This window comes from Terrapene carolina, unplaced genomic scaffold (assembly GCF_002925995.2).
Source record: "Terrapene carolina triunguis isolate 2854851 unplaced genomic scaffold, T_m_triunguis-2.0 Scaffold30, whole genome shotgun sequence".
Lineage (NCBI taxonomy): Eukaryota > Metazoa > Chordata > Testudines > Emydidae > Terrapene > Terrapene triunguis.
The window spans coordinates 7,926,280-7,950,794 of NW_020664381.1; the positions used below are offsets into that span (position 1 = coordinate 7,926,280).

Genomic DNA, 24,515 nt, shown 5'->3' on the forward strand with positions numbered 1-24,515 from the left:
AAGTTTCCATTCAAAAGTTTCACAATATTATTTTGCATAACTAACATTTATACAGTATGCAAAAAGTAGTGTACAGTATGAGCTTCTTATTGCAGTGCATTTTAAATGCAAATTTTATTAAATAAATAGAGGCGTTCTGCTTCAATGAAACAAAATCTGGTTATTTACGCTCCCCATCTACCACGGACATGATTATTTATTTTGTGAATGCACGTAGGTTAATGTAAAATTTCACTGTACACGAAACACCCTTAGAATCTCTGAAAGTCTGCAGTATTTTTGTGCCAATTCCTGCAGTTAAAGGTGATTTGGCAGAAGGAGGAGGAGTTGGAAAAACAACAAAACAAAAATATCGTCAAAAACAAATCTGCTGCTTTAAAATACCAGCTTCTAGGCTAGGATGCCCAGAACCATTATCTAGGGATTAAAGACAGATGCAAGTATGGTGTTCAAGTTTTGCATCAACCCTCCACTCTTGACACTAGAGCCACTGGCCCCAGACAGCAAGAACTGAATCAGACGAAGTTCTGTCCAGTGAAGATCATGACTTTCAATTTATCTCTTTGCCTACTCACAAGAATGGAGCTAGCAGGGAGAACTGTAGGGCAACGCTAAATGCATTTTTATGTCCACAGTCCTAACAAAGCTAGCAGTTTGCCTTTTTCAGTGCTGGGTAGCTCAGTTAAGAACTTGATTAATTCTTACTGTCAAAGCTAAAAGCTATGACATGAGGGTCTGAGTTCTGTCTCATCTGTATGTCAGCTAGAGGAAGAGGAGTATGTTAAAAGTGTGTCAGAAAACTCAATTTTTCTGGGAAAGGAGGGAGGTGCATTAACCTTGACATTGCCTTTTTTTTTTTAATAAATGCTCAGCTAAGCTTAACTGAAATGAAACAGGTAAGTAGTTGGAAAGCCAGAGGCAGGGACCGTCCCTAGAGGGGTGCAGGGCCCAGGGCAAATCAGCATGTCTGGGGCCACCCTTAACATTTTTTATACAGATGTAATCTAGTTACAGTGAACTTCAAGGGCAGCTGCTGGCCGCAGGTTAAATATTGATAGCGCCCAGCTGTATAATTATAATGTTATAAAAAAGAACTACAATTTAATTATAATGAAGTTCATATAATTTAAAAAAAAAAAAAAAAAAAAAAAAAAAACACACACCACACCTCACTGATCACGATCAGTGTCATGCCACTTACATTCTGAAATTCACCTTCCCTGACTTCCTCGCAGCAAACTCACTGCCCAGATGCATATGGTCTTGCTACCCTCAGTGGATTTTTTTTTTAAAATATAATTACGCATTCGCAACACTGAGAGCTCATGTCTCGGGAACTGGGTGGCTCTTGGAGGGCCTATATATGCCCTGGTGCTGGGGGACCCCAGGACGCTCTAGCATGGAGGAGGGGCTCTAAGATCTGTTTTCTCTGGGGGCTGGGAGGGGGAGGGGAGGTGGAAAAGCAGATGGATGGAGGACCCCAGTCCTGGTTGGTGGTGGAGAGAGCAGAGTTGTGGGACCCCAGGTCCTGGTACTGCAGGGAGGGGAACCCCAAGGCTGGAGAGATGAAAGGCAAGGAGGACCCTGAGGCAGGGGCGTGATAAAGGCTGGCCCTGGCCTGGAGGTGGCACTGGAGGACCCCACACAGTGCTGGGAGAGGGGAGAAAGGGCGGTGGAAGGGGGAAGTGTGGGGCACTGGGGGGACACCTGTACTTCGTGATAGACGATGGAGATTACTGGCTAGCACTCACCTGTGCTAGGGAACCCCCTGTGCTGGTGGAGGGTCCAGCTGGAAAAGGGAAGGGTCAGGGTCAGCCTGCCCAGGCACTAGTGGTGGGGGGCACTAGGACCCTGTGGCAGCAGGTGACACCGGGAGCCGGCGGAGCGGGCTGAGGCCGGGTCACTTGCTGCTGCCGCAGAGACTGAGCCCAGGGGGCTGCAGGAAAGAAAAAGAAACAAACGCCTCGGCCGGTGAGTGCGGGGCATGGGCCTGACCCCTGCTGCCAGCACCAGGCCCCCCTCACATTCCCCTGAAGCACGCGGTCCGGGGCAGTTGCCCTGGTCTGCCCTGTGGATGGGATGGCTCTGGCCAGAGGCAGATAATTTCATAAATGAAAAAAATGGGTCAGTCTATGTCTTTAAAACAAAAAATCCTCATTTGTGGGCAGTTTATTCACCCCAAAGCCAGCCTGTCTAGACTGGGAATTTGCCCTGCTTATAGCCACTGGTAGTCCAAACAAAAGTAGAACTACACTAGTAACTTGGAGTACACCATATGTTTGCAAAACTTTTATAGGTAGAGACCTACCAAATTCATGGCCATGAAAAAATCATCACGGACCATGAAATATGGTCTCTCCCTGTGAAATCTGGTCTTTTGTGTTCTTTTACCTTATACTATACAGATTTAACAGAAGACACCAGTGTTTCTCAAATTGGTGGTCCTAACCAAAAAAAGGAGTGGGGAGGGGGTCACAAGGCTATTTTAGGGGGGTCGCGGTATTGCCACCCTTACTTCTGCACTGCTGCCTTCAGAGCTGGGTGGCTGGAGGGCAGCGGCTACTGACTGAGGGCTCAGCTCTGCAGGCAGGAGTGCAGAAGTAAGGGTGGCAATATCATACCATGCCATCCTAACTTCTGTGCTCTGCTGGTGGCGGCACTTCCTTCAGAGCTGGGCAGCTGGAGAGCAGCGGCTGCTGGCCAGGAGCCCAGCTCTGAAGGAAGTGCCACCACCAGCAGAGCGCAGAAGTAAGGGTAGCAGTACCACAACCCATTCCCCCCCCACCCCCCGTCTCCCTCCTCCCCACACACAATAACCTTGCGATCCCCCCACAACTCCTTTTTGGGTCAGGACCCTTATAATTACAACACCATGACATTTCAGATTTAAATAGCTGAAATCATGAAATTTACCATTTTTAAAATCCTATGGCCATGAAATTGACCAACATGGACTGTGAATTTGGTAGGGCCCTATCTATAGGCCATGATTTGAACTGGCACAGCTCACCTTACTTGATAATGCACAAATCAGGTCTTGTAGCAGTTTTGCACCTGTCTACATTAAGGCTTTGATTTGAACCAGCATAGCTACTCCAGTAACTGGACACAAGTGGCTGAAATTCCCAGTACAAACAAGACCTGAGATAGAGAGAAAAATCTCAGAGGTCCTAGGTAAAATTTTCAAAAGTGCCTAAGTGACTTAAGAGTCTGATTTTCAGAAGTGACGAAGGTGTTAGAAGCCCAAATCACTTTTGAAAATGGGACTCCTAAGTCACTTAAGGGCTTTGGAAAACTTTACATCCATTCAATTAATAACACATAATACATTTGAGCCCAGATTAGATTAACTTCCCTTCAGTTAACCAACAAGCTTCTTTTCTGCTGGAGAAAAGGTCAATATTACAACTTTGCCCTCCATTTCTTTCTACCATTTTGCCAAAGAAAGGAGAGATAACAAGAATGCTTACATGTCGTTCATTTGTTGATTTCTCCCAGTAGCGCACAAGATATTGTAAATTATCTTCTTTTACATTGGGCGAGAAGTTAAGGAAAAGTGAATCAGGCGTTGAATCCACATTTACTATAACAGGAGGCCCTATAGTAGCTGAAAATGAACAAAAAATAGATGAACATTTGGAATTCAAAAAAATGAGCACAGTTCCTACTAGTTTTGATCTGATACATAATAAGAAACTACTGAATACAACAGCCTGTTATCTGGAAGAGATATAAAGTTTTCAAATACATTTACTCCTTAATTATTTCAAATAGCTTCATAGCACTAAATATTGGCTGTGTCATGAATATAGAGGAAAGGGTTAAGCAGTTCAAATAACCTAGTTAGCACCTGACCAGAAGGACCAATAGGAAAAGAAGATCCTTTCAAATATGGTGGGGGAAGGATTTGTTTGTTTGTTCTCTTTTGTTGTTCCCTCTCTGGATGGGGGGAGAAGTCAACCAGGTACAACATCTCCTGAAAATATACCTGGAATAATCCATCTAAAACCACAGAGATTGTAAGTAGGGCAAGGAAATGCATTAGGTTATCTTTTGTTTTGGCTTGTGACTTTTCCTATGCTACAGAGGTAGTTTTATTCCTGTTTTTGTAACTGTGAAGCTGAGCCCAGAGGGGAATCGTCTGTGTTTTAAATATTTTTATTACCCTGTAAAGTACCTTCCATCCTGATTTTGCAGGTGTGATTCTTATTTTTTTCTTTATAAATAAAATTCTTCTTTTAAGAACCTGACTGATTTCAGTGTCCTGAAGACAAAGGGTCTGTTCGGTGCTCACATTGCTAAGGCAATTGGTTAGTATATTATTCTCAAGCCTCCCCAGGAAGGGGGGTGAAGGGGTTTGGGGGGGGTTTCAATTTCAATTCACAGCCAGCTGCATCTGTGAAGTGCTCCTGTATTTCAATCACGGCACTACTGTTATATGCTGCAGTTGCTAAGAAGAGAAAAAGAAAGCAAAAGATTCTAGAGGAAGAAGGATGAGAAGACTGATGCAAGCAAGGAGGAGAAGTTAGATGCATGCAACATGGTGGAAGGAGAACCAAGGCCTTGTCTACTGCTAGAGATCTATCCTGGTTCTAGCCACAGGTATAGCTGCATTGGTACCACCTCTGGTATAGACAGGCAAAGCTGCTATTTGCACTACCGCTGGTTACCTTTATTTCAAGCAAGGCTAGGCCCCACCAGTGTGAATAGCAGCTATGCCTGCCTACATTAGGAGTTTGCACTGCTCCAGCTACATCAGTGACTAGTCTCCAATGGCTGGGATTGGAGCAAACTCTCAGTGTAGCCAAGGCTTAAAGAAGAGGAAAAGAAGTGGATCTTATTGTGACGTTGCACTCCTTATGATTTTATGAAAATATTCTAAGGAGTGTGAATATAATGTAACTGGAATATGCTTCATGCAAAAGGTCTCTTGTAAGGTATCATTACAAAGCTCAATCTTTTGAGTGTGGTCATCCAGTTTGTATAAAATGTATAATTCTTGTATCTGAAACTAGAAATATAAAATATCACTCTGAGGTCCTATGTATTTATGGGCCATTAATGGTGGTTTAGAATCTTGATGGTTCCCATCAATTAGAACAATTGACTGTAGATGGCTCTGTTTACTTGCAAGCCTTCCTGTGAGTGAGGCCGGGAAGAATGAAGGTTTGGGTCTCACAGGACATGTGACCATGTCACCTGGTACTGGAATCCATCTTAAACCGGGTGTTTTTCCATTTAGAAGTAGGGGTGGGAACCCAAAGAGACAAAAGATTCCTGCCTTGTGCCAAAGGTATATATGGGGTTGGAACAGAACAAAGGGGGCTGCAGTCATGAGAAATCTGCTAGCTACCACCTGAGCTGGAACAAGGACTATACCCAGGAAAGGATTGGGCTCAGACTAGAAAGGAGTCTAGTCTGTGAAAGAAGCTTATTGGAGCGTCTCTCAGGGTGAGGTTTCATCTGTAAACAGTTTCTTACTGTATTAGGCTTAGACTTGGGTGTTTTTGTTTTATTTTGCTTGGTAACTTACTTTGTTCTGTCTGTTATTACTTGGAACCACTTAAATCCTACATTTTATATTTAATAAAATCACTTTTTACTTATTAATTAACCCAGAGCAAGTAATTAATACCTGGGGGAGCAAACAGCTGTGCATCTCTCTCTATCAGTGTTATAGAGGGCGAACAATTTATGAGTTTACCCTGTATAAGCTTTATACAGAGTAAAATGGATTTATTTGGAGTTTGGATCCCATTGGAAACTGGGTGTCTCGGTGCTAGAGACAGGAGCACTTCTTAAGCTGTTTTCAGTTAAGTCTGCAGCTTGTGGGGGACATGGTTCAGAGCGGAGTCTGTATTTGTAGCAGGCTAGCGTGTCTGGCTCAAAAAGACAGGGTACTGAAGTCCCAAGCTGCCAGGCTCAGAGGTAGTCTCAGCCCATCAGGTCGCAGTCCCAAGGGGGTCCCTGTGACCGAACCCACCACACTTATGTTCATATGTTATATTTTAATTTTCCCATTGAACATTTTGTTGGTCACCAAAGTTTGGAAGTGAACTGCTAAAATGTACCTTCCAGTATAAATACAAGACTACCACGCAATTAGTTTATCCCTAATTATTGTTCTAGCATGGCATAAAGAAAAAAGGGTGAGTTGCCCTGGACTCTTAATTTGTAGGACAGTGCCTAATACACTGGGGTTCTGAGCTCTACATGCTGCCATTTTACAAATATATAAAAAACAAATGTTAAAAGACCAGAAAAAAAGTCAGAAAGCCTAGCCGAACACAAGAGAAAACTGATCCTTTCCTGTAACCTCTGCTTATTATTTTAACTTATAATGGCAGGACATGTTTATATTCATTATGTTGCAATGTCATCCATGCTACAGTAACAGACAAACAAAAATAATAAACTTTACCCTGCTTCATTCAAATGGTTCTGCTCTGCTCAAAATTATTGTGGAGAAAGTTGGCCCTCTTGTTAATACATTGGATCATGAACTTTTTAGTTTCTTCTTGCATCATGCCCTACTACAGTTGCAACTGCTGTCTCTCCTTTAATGTGTCCTCTCTTCTGTACATTTTGCTTGTAAGTTTCCCTTGGCAGGTAACTCTCCCCCCCGTACATTCTCTCTCTCACCGCTCAGAGTGTGACACATGATCTGGGGTGTGATCTACATGGCTGATTTGAATGCCATAGGGAAAAATACACACAAGCTAGAGGGCTAACATCTGAGTTTACAGGAACTGATTTCAGGATTGGCTACATGAGGTGCCACATGAGAAGGCAGAGAAGGCTGCTGGCTTTCAAGGGGCCAATTGAAACTTCCCAGAACACTGGATACACAAGCGGGGAAGGGGTAGGTGTGGAATCATGCAGTTTTCCTCCACCCCCCCACCCCCTTTCGCTTTGCGCTCCCTTTAAGCTAGCCGGATGCCCCCATCCACAGGATCCATTCCCCAGGTTGGGGAATAATGAATGAATCTCTTCTGCTCTAAACATTATTTCAGACTTAACTTTTGAACAAAGAAAACCCACAACTGAATCTCCTTCTAGCCCAGAAACCAACCATAACAAGGGAACTCGTGGATACTTCTAAAAGTTAACATTAAATGTGTTCACACAGCCACCACATTAACCTCTATTTTGTCAGTACGGTATACTCCCCGTTATCTGAATAGCACAGGGGACACTGATTTTGTTTGGATAATTGAAAGGGCAGGAGCCATGGGCAGGGGCTCGTCCTCCTCCTCACAGCCCTGGCTGGGGATGTCTGCTCGATTATCTGAACCTCTGCCGTGCCCCCCAGCATGCGATACAGGCTGCAGAGGTCAGGCATCGCATGCTGGGGGACAAGAAAGGGATTCGGATAACGTGGAAGTTCAGCTAATAGGGTTTTGGATAAACGGGAGTATACTGTATTAGTACTCCCTGTATATCCCTGACCCCTTTATACTACAGAACTAGGGCATAAGGTAGGTACTTTTGAAATTGTGTGTGTTTGGTGCTAAAATGTGTTTAGGAGTTATCACAAAATTAGGTGCGCAGAAAAGCCCGAAATTTACAGGAAAATAAAAAAAAGTTAAGTTATTGCTCTCCTGGGCTCTGTTCAATCTAGGAAAATTAGTTGTCATTAACAGATTCCCCCATCAACTGGTGCTGAAAAGAGCTCAGTTGCTAAGTGTAGACGAGAAACTTGTTTTAATATCATTACAGAAAAGTTGACAGATACCAGTTTCTACTAGGTCTCTGTATCTATACCACTGGCATAGCAATATAAACTGAAATAGACTTTAAAAACAGATTCCTAACACAGCAGGTCCCATCACCTCTCTTATGAGTCCTCTCATATATTATACGAAGTGAAGAAAACTAAGACACAATATAATAACAATTACCAGAAATATTTTCTGTAAGGGGGTGAGAGGTTGAGATCATAAAAGACTTACTGTTTTGGTCTGCAAAAAATTTATTTGTTTCCACCCAGTCAGATTTCACTTGTCCTAGCTCAGCCCTAACACGTAAAGTAATTGTCCAAAAGCTTTTGATCTCTGGATGTGTGAAATTACATTCAGTCTTCGTAATGTTTGTGCAGTTAATTTCTTCCCAGTCATAGGCTATTCTGCAATACAAAATGAAGGAAGAATAAGTCAGTGGAATCACCTCGCTGCTGCATCTAGCACAACTGATTGATATTTCAGAGAGAGTTTTCTTTCTTTACAGTTTCTAAAGAATCAACATTTGATAGAAAAGTACAACTTTCAAGCAGTTTTACTCTATAACCATGCAACGCCTTCTCTCAAAGCATCTGAAACTCTTTTCAAAATGTAACCAATTAAAAATTTAATGAGACAGGGGACATTCTGTAAGCCCAGAGGCTGAATACCTTCAACTATTACAGGCCAGTAAGCCTGACTTCAGTACCGGGCAAACTGTCATGGGATCACTAATTGGTTAAAAGATAGGAAACAAAGGGTAGGGATAAATGGTCAGTTTTCAGAATGGAGAGAGGTAAATAGTGGTGTCCCCCAGGGATCTGTACTGGGACTGGTCATATTCAACATATTCATACATGATCTGGAAAAAGGGGTAAACAGCGAGGTGGCAAAATTTGCAGATGATAAAAACTACTCAGGGTAGTTAAGTCCCAGGCAGACTGTGAAGAGCTACAAAAGTATCTCTCAAAACTGGGTGACTAGCCAACAAAATGGCAGATGAAATTCAATGTTGATAAATGCAAAGTAAGGCACATTGGCAAACATAATCCCAAATATAAAATGATGGGAGTCTAAATTAGCTGTTACCACTCAAGAAAGAGACCTTGGAGTCACTGTGGATAGTTCTCTGAAAACATCCACTCAAATGTGCAGCAGCAGTCAAAAAAGCAAACAGAATGTTGGGAAACATTAAGAAAAGAATAGATAATAAGACAGAAAATATCATATTGCCTCTATATAAATCCTGGTACGCCCAGATCTTGAATACTCCGTGCAGGTGTGGTCATCCCATATCAAAAAAGATATATTGGAATTGGAAAAGGGCAACAAAAATGATTAGGGATATGGAACAGCTTCCATATGAGGAGAGATGAATAACATTGACTTTTCAGCTTGGAAGAGAGACAACTAAGGGGGGATATGATAGAGGTCTATAAAATCATGACTGGTATGGAGAAAGTAAATAAGGAAGTGTTATTTACTCCTTCTCATAACACAAGAACTAGGGATCACCAAATGAAATTAATAGGCAGAAGATTTAAAACAAAGAAAAGGAAGTATTTTTTTCATAAAACGCAGTCAGTCCGTGGAACTCCTTGCCAGAGAATGTTGTGAAGGCCAAGACTGTAACAGGGTTCAAAAAAAGAACTAGATAAATTCATGGAGGATAGGTCCATCAATTGCGATTAGCCAGGATGGACAGGGATGGTGTCCCTTTGCCTCTGTTTGCCAGAAACTGGGAATGGATCACTTGATGATTACCTGTTCTGTTCATTCCCTCTGGGACACCTGACATTCGACAGTGGCCAAAGACAGGATACTGGGCTAAATGGGAATGAACAGAACAGGTAATCATTGAGTGATCCATCATGTCACCCATTCCTTGACCTATCCTCCATGAATTTATCTAGTTCTTTTTTAAACCCAGTTCTAGTCTTGGCCTTCACAACATCCTCCGACAAAGTTCCACAGGTTGACTGCGTTGTAAGAAGAAATACTTCCTTTTGTTTGTTTTAAACCTGCTGCCTATTAATTTCACTTGGTGACCCCCTAGTTCTTGTGTAAGTGAAGGGGTAAGTAACATTTCCTTATTTACTTTCTCCACACCAGTCATGACTTTATAGACCTCTATCATATCCCCCCTTAGTCGTCTCTTTTCCAAGCTGAAAAGTCACAGTCTTATTAATCTCTCCTCAAATGGAAGCTGTTCCATACCCCTAATCATTTTTGTTGCCCCTTTCTGTACCTTTTCCAATTCCAATATATATTTTTTGAGATGGGGCAACCACAGCTGCACACAGTATTCAAGATGTGAGCGTACCATGGATTTATATAGAGGCAATATGATATTTTCTGTCTTATTATCTATACTGATGTTTAAAATAAGAACGCCCTGAGTATAAATAACCATGGGATTCAAGAAGAATATTAGCAAAGCTGGTTTGGAACAAGAGTGAAAAAAAATTGGGAAAAAGGAAGCATTTCATTCTTTTCCTTGTTTAGTGGAAATAATTTAGTCCAAGAACTTTGCTTTCCCTATTGTTTTCACATGTACCTGAAAACCTTTCTATTACAAACCTCACTTTGTACATATAAGCTTATACTTTTCTATTAGAATGAAACCAATTTAGTATACTGCAACTATTTACTTACGTACTATACTGGACCGTATATAACACTGAGCCATTGTCCACTTTAACAGGAGCCCATCTCAATAAATTCTGATAATTATATGAGTAAATTGTCACATTCTGTGGTGCTGGTAACTGGAGCGGAGATTCTAAAATAGAGAGAGAGAAAAACATCAAAACAGTAAATAAAACTTTCAATACACAGTAACTACAGATTTGAAATCACCTTTCCTCGTCTCCAAAATTCATGGAGACGTATTTATATAGCTTTGCCACAAACTTGCCCCTTTTCCCCCCCAACTACTGTAGAACAAGAGACCTCCCCACCCTCTGTTTCCAAGTGTACTATGCACCAATGCCCTTACATCTCTATTACCCACTATTATTGTTTTCTGCACTATTGCCTAATACTAGATACAAGCTACAGTTTGCAATAAATCCAATATCCTGAAGGAAGGATTTGGGAGAGGAAACTATAGGGGAAAAAATTTCACCTATAATAAAAATAAAGTGATTTAACTGACAGCACCACTCTGATACACAGGTCACCCAACACTTCCAGTTATAGAACCCTGAACCAGTTGTTTATAACTCTGCCAAACTTTAATTGTTTGGGCTGAAATTTTCCATGCTGGGTGTCTAGGTCAAGCTGAATCTGTTGGAAAGTTTCAGGCAAAATGGTTCAGCCATTTTCAAAAACAAGTTAGGAAAAATTCATGCAGCCATTTTATTGAGAAGCTCGAGTACCTCCATGCTTTGGAGCAGAGGAACTTGAAATTTGACAGGTGATGTCCTTTTGCCATTCTCATGAAAAAAATGCCCAAATTTAGCTAAATTACGACCCTTTGAACCATCTCAGTGTCCACATGCTCAGCAGACCTATTAGAGTTCTGGAGCTAAAAATCACAGAATCATAGGACTGGAATGGACCTCGAGAGGTCAGTCCCCTGCACTCATGGCAGAACTAAATATTATCTAGACCATTCCTGACAGGTGTTTGTCTAACCTGCTTTTAAAAATCTCCAAGGATGGAGATTCCACAATCCCCCAAAGCAATTTATTCCAATGCTTAACAATTTGTTTTTTCAGTTTGCTTTTTTTTAAAAAACTGGATGTTACACGAAAGAAAAATAACCACCACCCTAACATTAAAAGAACATTAAGGTTGCAAACTCAAGCATTCAAAAGTTAGGAAATGGCAGACATAAGGTTGCTTGTGCAACCCCTTGTGCATTTACAATACAGTATTTAATTATATGATCACATTTTCCAAAGGACTCTGCCTCAGTCAGTGCCCATGGACCAGGCAGATCACCCTCATTCAGTGCACAAGATAGACCTGCTCAATGGATGAATCAGGGTTGTGTAGTGAAGGTGGCTATTATCTGTAGGACCCCTTCTTCATTTGCTGCAGAAGTTGAAAGTGTGATAAATGAGGCAGGGGATTGGGAGGAGGAGAAAGGGCAGTTTCATGGTTAAGGCAGTTGAATGGTGCTCTGGAGAACAGGATTCTGTCCCTGCCTCTGAGTTCCCGAGTGATGCTGGGCAAGTCACTTCATCTAAACTTTTCACAGGTGGTCACTAATTGTGTGTTCCTCCTTTTCTGGGTGCCCAACTTGAGACTAGGGTCTGAGCTGCCAAAGTGCTGAGCACTCACAGCTGCAAACTGAAGTCAGTGGGTGAAGTGCTTTGGACACTAAGTACTCTGAAAAAATCAGGTCCCAGGCATCTCAAATTGGGCACCCAAAATTAATGCATAATTTTCATCTTAACCTCTCTCTCAGTTCCCATCTGTAAACTGGAGATAATACCTCCTCTCACCTCACAGCAGTATTGTGCAAATAACTTAATTTATCTTTGTAAAGCACTCAATGAATGCCACAGAAGAACCATAAGGAAATCAATAATTCAGAGTAGGGTTTGAATAAAGTGTAGTACATATGGCATGGGGCCACACTGGAACAGTAAGAAGAGAATAACAGGCTCCTTAAGTGGGCACCATCTATCCAGTGCACTGAATGAGGCAAGGTCCTGTGGGGAAAAAGTGTGATAATGTAATTAAAGACTGTATCATAATGCATATGCACAAAAGGGCCAAATTAAGGTTGCACAGGTAACCTTAATTCTGGCATTTCCTAACTTTTATGCTCTTGATTTTGTTCTTTACACTATTTAAGCACGTTGACATCTTCTGATGAAAAACATCATATAATAAAATAAAATAACTGGCTCCTATATAGCACTTTTCAGCTGTAGATCCAATAGATGTTATTTCATGGAGGATAGGTCCATCAATGGCTACTAGCCAAGATGGTCATGGATACAACACCATGCTCTGGATGTCCCTAAACCTCTGATTGCGAGATGCAGGGACTGGACGACAGGGGATGGATCACTTGATGATTGCCTTGTTCTGTTCATTCCCTTTGAGGCATGTGTCACTTGGCTGCTGTCAGGAGATGGGGTGTTGGGCTGGATGGACCATTGTTCTGACCCAGTATGACCATTCTTATGTTCTTATTTTCCTAATATTCAGATCCCATATAAGCATCTAGCTTTATAATTTGAATCAATGAAGATGGATTCAAGTATCGAAAGCTACAGTGGTCCCCAAGCATTGAGTTTTGTTCTGTATACAATGACAGATGGGATAGAAAACTATTGTACCTGGGCTGAATTAGTTTTTCACCTTTTCCCTCTCAATGCAATCTTGCAGTTGACTTGCTCACAGCATATGCAATGACTTTTATGCCTTTCAAAAGGTTGTCTTCTCATTTGAATGTGAAAATATCAAACATCCATACACTTATTCATAGATTCCAAGGACCATTGTGATCATCTAGTTTGACCTCCTGTATCAAGGCCACAGAACTTCCCAAAAATAATTCCTAGAACGTATTTTAGAAAAACATCCAATCTTGACTGAAAAATAGTCAGTGATGGAGAATCCATCACAACCCTTGGTAAATTATTCAATGGTTAATTACCCTCACTGTCAAAAATTTCCAGTCTGAATTTGTCTAGCTTCAACTTCCAGACATTGCACTCTCTTATACCTTTCTCATCTGGACTGAAGAGCCCATTATTAAATATTTGTTTCTCACATCGGTGCTTCTAGATTGTAATCAATTCATCCCTTCACCTTATCTTCGTTAAGCTAAATAGATTGAGCTCCTTAAGCCTGTCATTATATAGATCATGTTTTCTAATTCTTTAATCATGCTTGTGGCTAATATGCATTTGACAATTTCAGAGCTGTATTAATTTCTATTTTATTTCAAAAATCGTTTTCAATAAATATTTAATATTGACCCAGGGGAGATAACGTGTTTTATTTTGGGTAATCATATCTTGCCATAACCTAATGACAATGTACTAAAGAGCATTATTTTTGTGAGGATGTATATTTTAAACCAAAACAACAATATAACTATTACAAATCCCATATGATTGCATAACACCCCATATATTAGGCCAGTTCCCATGAGGTAATTTATGTTGTGCCTATGTATACTTATTCTAAAGTTCCAGTTAGATGTTTTATTATTCACTTCCTGTTTTCAACTTGTATTTTACTACACGTGGGCAACACGATACAAGCTGCGTACCAGTCTAGAAGTGGCTCCAGAGGTAGCTCATCAAAATTTGAAAATCAGTTTGGGGTCGTTTGGGATAAAGAAATGCTATGCAAATTGTTAATCTCACATTCATATAGTCACTTAGGCTTTGTCTACACTTAAAACATTACAGCAGCACTGCAGCTGAGTCAGTGTAGCACTTCAGTGTAGACACTCACTACAGCTTCAGGAAGGGTTCTCCTGTTGCTGTAGTCAATGCACCTCCTCGAGAGGTGGTAGCTATATCGATGAGAGAATTCTTCCTCTAGACCAGGAAATTAAGTTGGCATAACTATGTCACTCAACGGTGTGAAATATCCACACCCCTGAGCAACGCAGTTAAGCCAACCGAACTCCTAGTGTAGGCATGCTAGGTTGATGGGAGAATTCTCTCATCGACATAGCTAGCGCCTCTCGGGGAGGTGCAGTACCTATGCCAGGAGAAGCTCTCCATCAGCACAGATAGTCTTCATTGAAGAAATGCAGCAGTGCTGATGCAGCATTTTAAGTGAAGACCTGCCCCTAGTGCTCTCTACACTGGGGGGCTAGGTTGGTTTAACTATATTTCCCACGGGGTGTGGATTTTTCAGACCCCCATGTGAAGTAGCTAAGCCAATGTAAGTTTTCAGTGTAGACTAGCCCTTAGAAAACAGTATACGGGCAAGTTAAGCTAGGGAAAGTTAAGACAGGACTGGCAGCCTTGTGTTATGAAAGTGTTGTGATTTTTTTTTTTTAAATATCCATTTTTCATTCAAGTTCATATGATTTTTCTTATTATTAAAATAGATATAAACCTAGGTATATTACAGAGCCCATGCTAAGCCCAGCCTCTGCACATAAAATTAGGCCTTATATGATGCTTTCTATTTATCAGAATAGATTTTTTTTTCCTCTGGGTAGTTTATTGCTGTTTTGGCTTGAGGAGCAGAAATGCAGCTTAAGAACTTCAAAACCAGAAATTAACAAAACAAGTCAAAGGAACTAAGGGATAGTTATTGAGAGAGAAAAAATAGTTATAAAAAACTATTAGGCTTGCTAACAATTAGCATGTTTCCAAAGCACTTTGAAGACATTGGGAAGTACAATACAACCTGTACAAAATGTGTTGTAAAACAATTCCCATCCAGTTTTAATGAATTTCCAATAACTTTGTGTAATATGCCAAATGGTCTCATTAGTTAGGAACTTTTAGCGTATTAGCTTAAGAAGCCCTTCTTTAAAATAAATAATAATAATTCCTGAGTGCCCAGTCTCACTGCAATACCACAGAGTACATTTTTCCTGGTGACATTAACCACAAAACTTGCCTACAGGGCCTCTGGTATGTATAGAATTTTACTACATTTCCTGGTTTTGCAATGTTGTCTTTTTAAACTTGCAAACCTGGACAATACTGGGGAAAAATGTCTTTGAGCCTACTGCAGTTCACTTGATGTCACCAATATAGCACACTCTGGGCAAATATGCCAAACCCATGAAAAAAATGCAGAAATTGGGCTTGTTTTTGGCTTAACTGGCTTGTGAGTTGCTCGTTGGCTAGTTTTTGGATTGTAGCTTATTGCTTCTTTTTTTTAAATTGGCTCCCGGCAAGCAGGGGCAAGGGGGAGGCAAGGGTGGTAGGGAAGAGAGTTGGGGTGCACAGTGGGCCCACCACACTCCCAGACTGCACGCCAGGGGGGATCTAGTCACAGTGTTGGGGTTTTTGGGGATTGGCTTGTTTTGGTCTTGTTCTGAAATGGGATTAGCTTGATTTTTGGCTTATTGTGAAAGTCAGGTGCTTATTTACCACGTGACAGTTGGCAACTGTGACTCTGGAGAATCAGGAAGAATATGAACTTGCCATCCGTGGCAGGGCTGGCTGTCATAAGATCAATGAAAAGTAAGTTTTAAATGGTGTTCACAGCATAGTTTCATTTGCTATTTAGTGTGTATTTCTAAGGTTGCTGAGAATCCTTTGCTTAAATATAAAGAGCAACCTTTTCTTGAATCATGGTATCATGCAAACTCCTGAATACTTGAACAGCTAGGGCTCACTATTAGTCTGATGCACATGGCAGAGTATCTTGTATAACCAGCTAATTCGCTTAGCCAACCATAGATAGGTGCCAATTCAAGAATGCTGAAGGTGAGAAATGCACATTCTAATTTTTTTCTGGACTGTTACTGAAGTAACAAAAGAGGAAGGAAACTAGTTCATTTTTTCCTGACACTGGGTTCACATACTGCTGGTATGAAGCAACAGCATTATTCAGAAGCAGGACTGTCCCAGTCAGTGGGCTCCGAAATGACTACTTTAATCAAAACCTTTAACTTGACAGTTGATACACAGTAAGAGGTCATTTCTATACACGAGTCTTCTGAGCTTTGTGCCAAATAAGGTGGGTGTAATTTTCAGGGTGGATAAAACTGAATGGGGGGCAGGGGGAGAAAAATATTTTTTATTTAAATTGGATTTTTTTATTTTTATATTTAAATTATTTCTTTTTAAAAATAAACCTATTTAAAATTAAATCAATGTACAACAAATTAAGGCCTAAATCTCTCAACATTTAAATAAAAACTAAATATGCTGAATCCATGAGTCTCTAAAAACCCTCTGAATTAGAGTTACAGGGACTGTTTTTCTATATAAAGAATCAGGGGGAAAACATCTAATTTTTGAGATCAAGCTTTATAAATATGGCACGATATGTATGTACTGTATTAAGGGCTCGATCGTGTGGGGCAGCCAGGAGTTGTGCTACTGGGTGCAACAGGCTGGCAAAGTTATCATAGGGAGCCGGCCTCTGACTCTAGGAAACACCATCATGTATCTCATCAGGACCATCCACTGACCCCACCTGGGTGGTTTCATACTCCTGTTTTATAGCTTCTTTCTACCTCAGCTGTGATTGACTCAGTTGTCAAATTATGATTATTTATGACTCCACCCACCATGAAAACTTACTCTGCTGCTCATGGAAAAACACTGAAGTTTATGTATGCAAAACGTTTAGGGGTGTTTTAATAAATTGTATATGTTGCTTTATGTGTTTAATTAAATTCCAATTACCATCCTAATGCAGATTGAGACAAATCATTCACCATTTTCTAATATACTAAAAATGTACAATTAAGAATCTGAAAATATTAAGTTATATAATTGCTTAAATAAATGTATATAGTGCGGTATTCTCTAACTCGGTGGTTTTCAAACATTTTTGTGGAGACCCAGTTGAAGAAAATTGTTGATGTCTGCAACCCAACAGAGCTGGGGGTGAGGGGTTTGGGATGTGGGAGGGGCTCAGGCAGAGGGTTGGGGTGAGGGCTGCGGGGTGGGGCTGGGAATGACAGGTTCAGGGTGTGGGAGGTGGCTCTGGGCTGGGGCAGGGGGTTGGGGTGTGGGAGGGGGTCAGGGCTCTGGGTGCAGGAGGGGGTCAGGGCTGGGGCCAGGGATGAGAGGTTTGGGGTGCAGGAGGGGGTTCTGGGTTTGGGGGGCTCAGGACAGGGGCTGGGGTGTGGGAGGGGATCAGGGCTCTGGGCTGGGGTGGGACCAGGGATGAGGAGTCCGGGTGCAGGAAGGGGCTCCGGGTTTGGGGGGGCTCAAGGGGGCAGGGCACAGGGTTACTTTGGGTGGCTCCCGGTCAGCAGCAGTGATAAGGCAGGCTTCCAAGAAGCAGCCAGCAGCAGGTCTGGCTCCTAGGCAGAGGCGCGCGCGGCTCTCGCCCACAGGCACTGTCCCCCCCCCCCCAGTGCAGAGCCGGTGCTCGGGCAGGAGCAGCGCGCGGAACCCCATGGCCCCCTTGCCTAGGAGCCAGACCTGCAGCTGGCCCTTCTGGGACGCAGCATGCTGTCAGAACAGGTAGAGACTAGCCTGCCTTACCCAGGCAGCACTGCCAACGGGACTTTTAATAGCCCGGTCGGCGGTGCTGACCAGAGCAGCCACGACCCAGTGCCTTACATTCCATGATCCAGTACTGGGTCGAGACCTGCAGTCTGAAAACCATTGCTCTAACTAGATAGCAAAAAAATTTAACAAGTCGAATGTAAAAACTATTTAGTTGTAAATCAACATGTTTTAATGGTTATATCAACCAATGAGAATGCATCTTTCTTTAGAAAATAACTGAAGTACAAATGGAAAAGCTGATTAAAAATCAATGATTTAAAACACTGATTTAAATTGCTTTAATTTAAATAATTTTCATTTAAATCTGCAGTACTTCATTATAACAACCTTTTCATTTCCATGGAATTGATAATTTTGTGTTTAGCATTTTCTTTTTAAAATCAAATACAAGGTTATTAAAATATAATTCCAAGCATCCAGTACTTAAGTCTTCTTGAAAAGGAAATGTCTGAAGAGAGTTCAATTTAATTTGGATTGCAAGATGCTGCAGACAGGAAACCTTGACTTGTTATATGTTTCTAATGTTCAAGACCCACATTTAGTGTCATTTTAAAATAACTTTTCTCTCAGAAAAAGGAGCATTTACAAAGGAGGGAACAAGTTATTTGTTTCTGGACTTCAGAAACTTCTGACATAGTCCAGATACAATTAAAGATTTATTGTTTCCCTCCAAGTAATTCCCCATGTTCACCATTGAGAACACTAAAGATACTACAAGATAAATATGAATAAGTGACTGTAAGAGTAAAAAAGATAGAGGGTTTGGGGTAATAGTTAAGGTTGAGTTTAGGTTTGAAGTAAGTACTCCAACATTATCACCTGGCAGCAAATCCGTCAAAACAGATCAGTCTAATTCTAGATCTTTATATCAGACAGATCATGAACTTGATCATGAAGCAAAATAATCGCCTTTGAGAAGCAATACCTCAAGGTGCAGTTAGATTTAGGCAGTGGCACAAAATGGAAATTCCGGAGTCAGAAATCTATGCAACATAGTTAGGCAGAGGTCAATTTTTATTTTTTGAAAATTTCAATAATTATAGATTTAAAGCTTTTTTTGAATGTTCATCAATTTAAATTTTCATAATTGCAGAAAATTATGAGAGATGGGGTCAGACAATAGTTATTTATTGACAGATACTGAGATTCAGAAAGTTAAAGCTGTTAAACTTTAAACCTGTAAAAACACAAACTGTCAACATCACACCAAAAATATACAAAGTAAATATCCTCAAATCAAACCCCAATAATTTCTCAAACAGCGTTTCCCCTACATTGCCTATCTGTAAATTTCAATTATTATTGAGGGAAATATTTTTTGTTGGTTTGTGTTTATATGCTGAAATCAATGTTTGACATTTACTGATAAAATCTAATTCTTCCAACCCTAAACATAATAGATAAAAGATAGAGGGTTTGGGGTAATAAGTAAAAAATGAAATTTGACTATTTTAACTATGTTCTCTCAGAACTAGAATTTATCCACATTTAAACACTGTAACAAAGTTTCAATAGCAATTCTTCATGTAACTAACTGCTCACACACACACACACACACACACACACACACACACAAAACTGTTTTAAACTACAATTTTGCAATTGTATACCAAGCTAATGGGGCACATGCCAAACGGCAAATTATTGCGAAATGGGACTGGTTCCATGGAACACTGTAAAGGAAAATACTCAGCTCAGATGACTGATTTCTCAAACTGTACCATCAATTTTGTAAGGACTCTTCCTTCTCATTTTATTTGGACTAGCATAATACATGTTTTGGAATAAAAGGTGATTCTGCTTTATATTACCCATATTTACTGGAGATACAGGAAAAGACATTATAATAGGGCCACATTACACAGTGAAGTCCAGTACCTTGCTTACTCTGGTTTATATTTTAAAAGCAGCCTCATTGTATTATCTCAGGTCTCAATTTCTGTGGCACTTAATTATCGTTACTCAAATTTTAGTATCTGATAACTCACACATAAAACAAAAAATAACCAAAAATCCAAAGAACAAATAAATGATCACCTATACAAAACTGCCTCTAATTTCAAAGAATATTTTACTGGTTTTGTTTACTACAGTCTGAGATTGTGAAGAATGCTACTGCAAGTCAACTGGGTTAAAACAGCCCAAATTAATAAATGCAGAATAAGTCTGCCAGCCATTATTGAAACAGATGAGCCCCCCCGTCCCCAATGAGACGCAGCTAAAACAAACAGAGAAAAACACACCCACAGCACAGACAAACACAGCCAAGTATAAAACAGAACAATGAATTTCATAGGCAAGACAAACACCATTTTAAATGGCCCTTTTGTGCATCTGTTTTGCATTTATCTGAGTTATATGATGTTATGTATTATTCATGTATTGCTTCACTGTATTAACACACAAAATGAGTTCCTTCCAGTATTTAAATTTCTTTGATTTCTTCTATTAATCTGAATATCAAAACATAGTTTTGTGTCTCAAAACTTTTGTGTATCCGACACTTCGCCTGTTAGCATTTTTTATAAAGCAAAATTACATCTGGGAAGCATAGGATAGCAGGTGGCAGGCAAACTATAATACACTCCTCTCGCTTTCTAGCCCCTACCCGTGAGAATACTGGAACAGCTTGCTGCAAGGCAAGAGTTGCAACGGGGATTTCCGCCCCTGATGTTGGGATAACCAGGCGGCAGCACTGTGACATAACATCACAAGTAAGAATGACTTACTTCCCAATAAGTAAAATGTTTACAGACAAGTTGAAATCCAAAGAGATACATAGCTTAGCCATTTTAAAAAAATATAAAACTTAGAAAGGGGAAAAGGCCTATCTACCACAGAAGGCCTGGCTCTACCATAGATTTAGAGCAGCAAAAATCCATTCCCCAGGTACAAGCACTGTGCATCACTGTGTATCTAGACGTAGCATTTTTATAAATTAGCAACTGTCAAGACGTTATGGGGAGGAGAGTGGCCTGTAGTGTATACGAAAGACAGCAACACATTTTAAAACCAGCAATTAAGTTTGAAAATAAAAATAAAGGCGAGTGATGTCCCCAGAACTTACAACCCCTGCCCTCCCTCCAAAGGATTGCCCCTAGGCGTGAACTGAAAATCAAGGGAGACTTTTGCTCACCTTAACACATCGCTGGCTTCATCTATCGCTTTTCTAGTCTTCGCGCAGGGACATGCGTCCCCAGCGGCTTTCCGACTAACCACTGTCTGAAACCTCCCCGAGGGGCTCTCTCCCCCCACGCCCCTACGGAGCCCCCCAGCCAAGCACTCGCCCCAGGCAGATCGCTACTAAGGCCTGGTTTCCCGGTGACCAGGGCCTCTGCAGCAAAACAAGCCCCCCAGCTCCCCGCCACACCCCTTGCCTTGTCCGGCCACGCTGGCTGCAAGGGCCAGCGCCCCCCGCGCACAGCCCCGGGGCGCCCCACGGCCTAGGGCTCACGGCACCTACCTGCGGCAGGGGGCTCGGGCAGGCTCAGCACCAGCAGGCAGAGGAGCAGCGCGGCGCCGAGGCGCGGCATGGCCGAGGTCGGGGCGCTGTTGTTGACCGGGGAGTGGGTGGGCTCTGCTCACACTGCGCTGGCTCCGAGCCCGGGCGGGTCACTGCTCGGCCGCTGCTGCTCCGGGATCTATGTGCAGCGCCTGGGACCCACCTCTTCCCGGAGCTCCGGCCCGACCCACATGTGGGGCGGGGCGGGGCGACAGCCAGCAGTGCCCCCTGGCAGGGAGGAGCCGCGCAGAGCCCGCGGCGGGATAGGGGAGCGGGCCCCGGGGCGGCTCGGCCCAGCGCCTCCTTGGCAAAGCCGGGGACCCCCGCGCGGGCTGCTCAGACGCCGCCGGCGGCGCGGCGTGGGGCCCCGGGCTGGGGCGCGGGGAGCGGGGCGCTGAAGGGCTCCCGCCCCCGACTGTGACGCGGCTGCGGAGCCCCGGCGGCTGGGCCGGACCGGGCTGTTCCAGCGGAGGCTGCTGCGTGCCCGCCCCTGCCCTTCGCCTAATAACCCTGCGGGCGGGCACAAGCCGCGCCCCCGGAGCCCAGCGCGGGTCCCTGCTGCACAACAGCCCCCTTCTCCCCCGGCCTGTGGTGGCCGAGAGAAGCCGCGGCCTTGCGGTACTTCCTGGTGCGCCAGCTACCGCAGCCCTCGCCCTCAGCCCAGCCGCAGGAGGGGGTGGGACTGGGACACACCCAGCTTGCCGGGCTGGGCCACTCACACTCACCGAGAGTGCTGAGCCCTTTGGGGAAATGACCCTGGCCGCCAGGAAGAGCACCAAGGCCTCCTGCAGCTTTTTTGCCCCGTTATTTGTTTGCTAATTGTGGTTGCAGTTCTCCCGGAGGGCACGTGTAACCCTAAAATTAACCCTCTTCCTGGTTTACAGAGACCCCCAGCCAAACTCCAGCTCGTAAGGCCCAGGCTCCCAGCCAGCGCACTAGACTCCATTGCCTCGCCTTTAATTAAACAATAAAAATGTGTGAGTGAATTTTGCTCAGTTTACAGGAAAGTTCAGCTTTAGACTAAAACCAACCATGGAGAAGTATAGTATGAGCATGTGAAAGCAGGTGGTGATAGAATACAAGTCTGAATAGTAAGTTCAATAAAAAAATAGTGTTTATAGGGTATTGTTTTAAATTATAGCACCATGTAAGATGAGAAAATATATAATGGATGAAGAATAAAATTGTAAGCCCCAATCCCATAATAAGCAGATCCAGTTCTGTGGATGATATCCCTGTGGCATGCAAAAACCCCTTACAGGTCTACCTTAGGTAGGGGTAGATTTTTTCCTTTAAACTGGCAGAAAACCAAACTTTTGAACAATCTGGAATGCTCTAAATGAACCTGATTTAATAGAAGCAGTACTAATGAGGGGACCAAAAGTGCCAACTACATGCAATGTATTTAGTAGTTCTATAGTTATTCTATGGTTTGAGAAATAAAGACACACATGCTCTGGTTATCATGACCACACGTGGTATAAGCTTACAGAGGAGTGTGCAGTATTGTGTATAGATTTGTGGTTTTAAGTGAGAAAATCTTGCATCAGGTGGTTAAAAAGTCGCTTTGCTTTCACTTGTTGCATCTGGCACACTGCAAACACGTGGTTATATTCTAACCACACACCTTCACTAATGTTATTGATTACACAACAACAGTAAACAAGGGTGCTGGAACAATTTTTATAATGGGGGTGTTAAAAGCCACCCTCACACCCCTAGTTCCAGCACCTATGATAGTAAATTTATACAAACCCTGGGTAATTTTGAAAACCAGAGTTCCTCCCAACTCAGATACTATATTGATAATTGTAATAGAAATAACAATTATCAAAAAATAAATTCACAGGGCAGGAATCTGTCTTTTGCAGCCTTAATGTACTTCTAGCATCTTCATCAACTTTAATAAAACCCACTTAGGCTGCACAGGTCAGATTTATAGGTACATCCATTGAGTAGAGGCATAATGCTCTTCAGAATAAACACCAACAATAATAGTGAATAATAGGCATTGCTTGATTAAGAGGAAAAAAACAAGGTTTTGCTGAGACACAAGTCTATCTGTCTATAGTTAATTAACTTATATGGCTCTCACCATTCACCTTCAATGGTCCCTTGAAATATGTGCTAACTACTTATGCTAAACAATCTGTTTCACCTTGTATTTAGCTGTGACACTGAGGGCTTGTCTTCATGTACAGTGCGCCAGCTGTGCCGCTGTAGCACTTTAGTGAAGACGCTACTACACTGATGGGAGAACTTCGCCTGGCAGCATAGTTAATCCACTTCCCCAGGAGACAGGAGCTATGTCGATTGGAGAAGCTCTCCCGTTGACATAGTGCTGTCTACACGGGGGTTAGGTCAGTATAACTACGTTACTCGGCGTGTGGATTTTTCACATTTTTGAGCAACCTATTATACCGATATAGGTCTGTAGTGTAGACCTGGACTGAGTACACTTCCCAGATGTGAAGAAGAGCTCTGTGTGAGCTGAAAAGCTTGAAAAACAGAAGTTGGGCCAGTAAAAGATATTACCTCACCCATCCCCTCTCTCTCTAATATCCTGGGACCAACATGACTGCAACAACACTGTATTCATTAATATTAAATGATAGTCATGTGACTAAATACACAGACAGTACCATGAAATGTTTTGCCTGCTTCCCCTGTCTGCTCTAAACTCCCAATGAACAGTAACATAGGATCAAATGCAGCAGCAGCACCACCACGAGCAAACACAACACTGACTTCAGTAAGAGTTGCAACTGCTTAGAAATTTGATAGGCTCTAGTACCTCATGGGTAAACAATCAGCATGTATTTATAAAGAAAATATATTTGTAGGCATGACACTCCTGTTCTTACTACAAAAAGGACCCCATCTCTCTGAATCTACGTAGTCGGAGGGCATAGAAGCAAACACCACACAACAGATGTACAAGTAATGACAAGAGCACAGCAGCCAAATTAACAGAGAGTATCCTGACCACTGGGCAAGAATAACCTAGAGGTGCTCTCATTTTACTGAAACAGCATTGCTCTCTCTACACTAATAGAAAGCTGAGCCAGTTTTGAAAGCTATGTCCCAGTGTTGGGGATGCAACTTTTAAAGCTGACAGTGTACTAACACTGCACTTCAAGGAGCCATTTTAGAGGA

The 24,515-nt window shown here is 42.2% G+C and overlaps 1 protein-coding gene across 2 annotated transcripts in view; it reads right to left on the reverse strand.

Annotated features, from left to right (window-relative positions):
- Positions 1 to 21,533, reverse strand: part of LOC112109400 (interferon gamma receptor 2) — a 34,345-nt gene extending 12,812 nt beyond the window's left edge. Inside the window, exons 1-5 of one of the 2 annotated variants that reach the window (XM_026651393.2) lie at positions 21,321 to 21,533; positions 10,374 to 10,500; positions 9,483 to 9,545; positions 7,953 to 8,125; positions 3,471 to 3,607 (exon numbers count right to left, since the gene is read on the reverse strand). In XM_026651393.2, the coding sequence (XP_026507178.1) occupies positions 3,471 to 3,607; positions 7,953 to 8,125; positions 9,483 to 9,545; positions 10,374 to 10,500; positions 21,321 to 21,390 (570 nt within the window). In that variant the 5' untranslated portion in view covers positions 21,391 to 21,533. The remainder of the gene's footprint in view (positions 1 to 3,470; positions 3,608 to 7,952; positions 8,126 to 9,482; positions 9,546 to 10,373; positions 10,501 to 21,320) is intronic. The other variant, XM_026651398.2, reaches the window with a different exon arrangement.
- Positions 21,534 to 24,515: the final 2,982 nt, after the last annotated feature.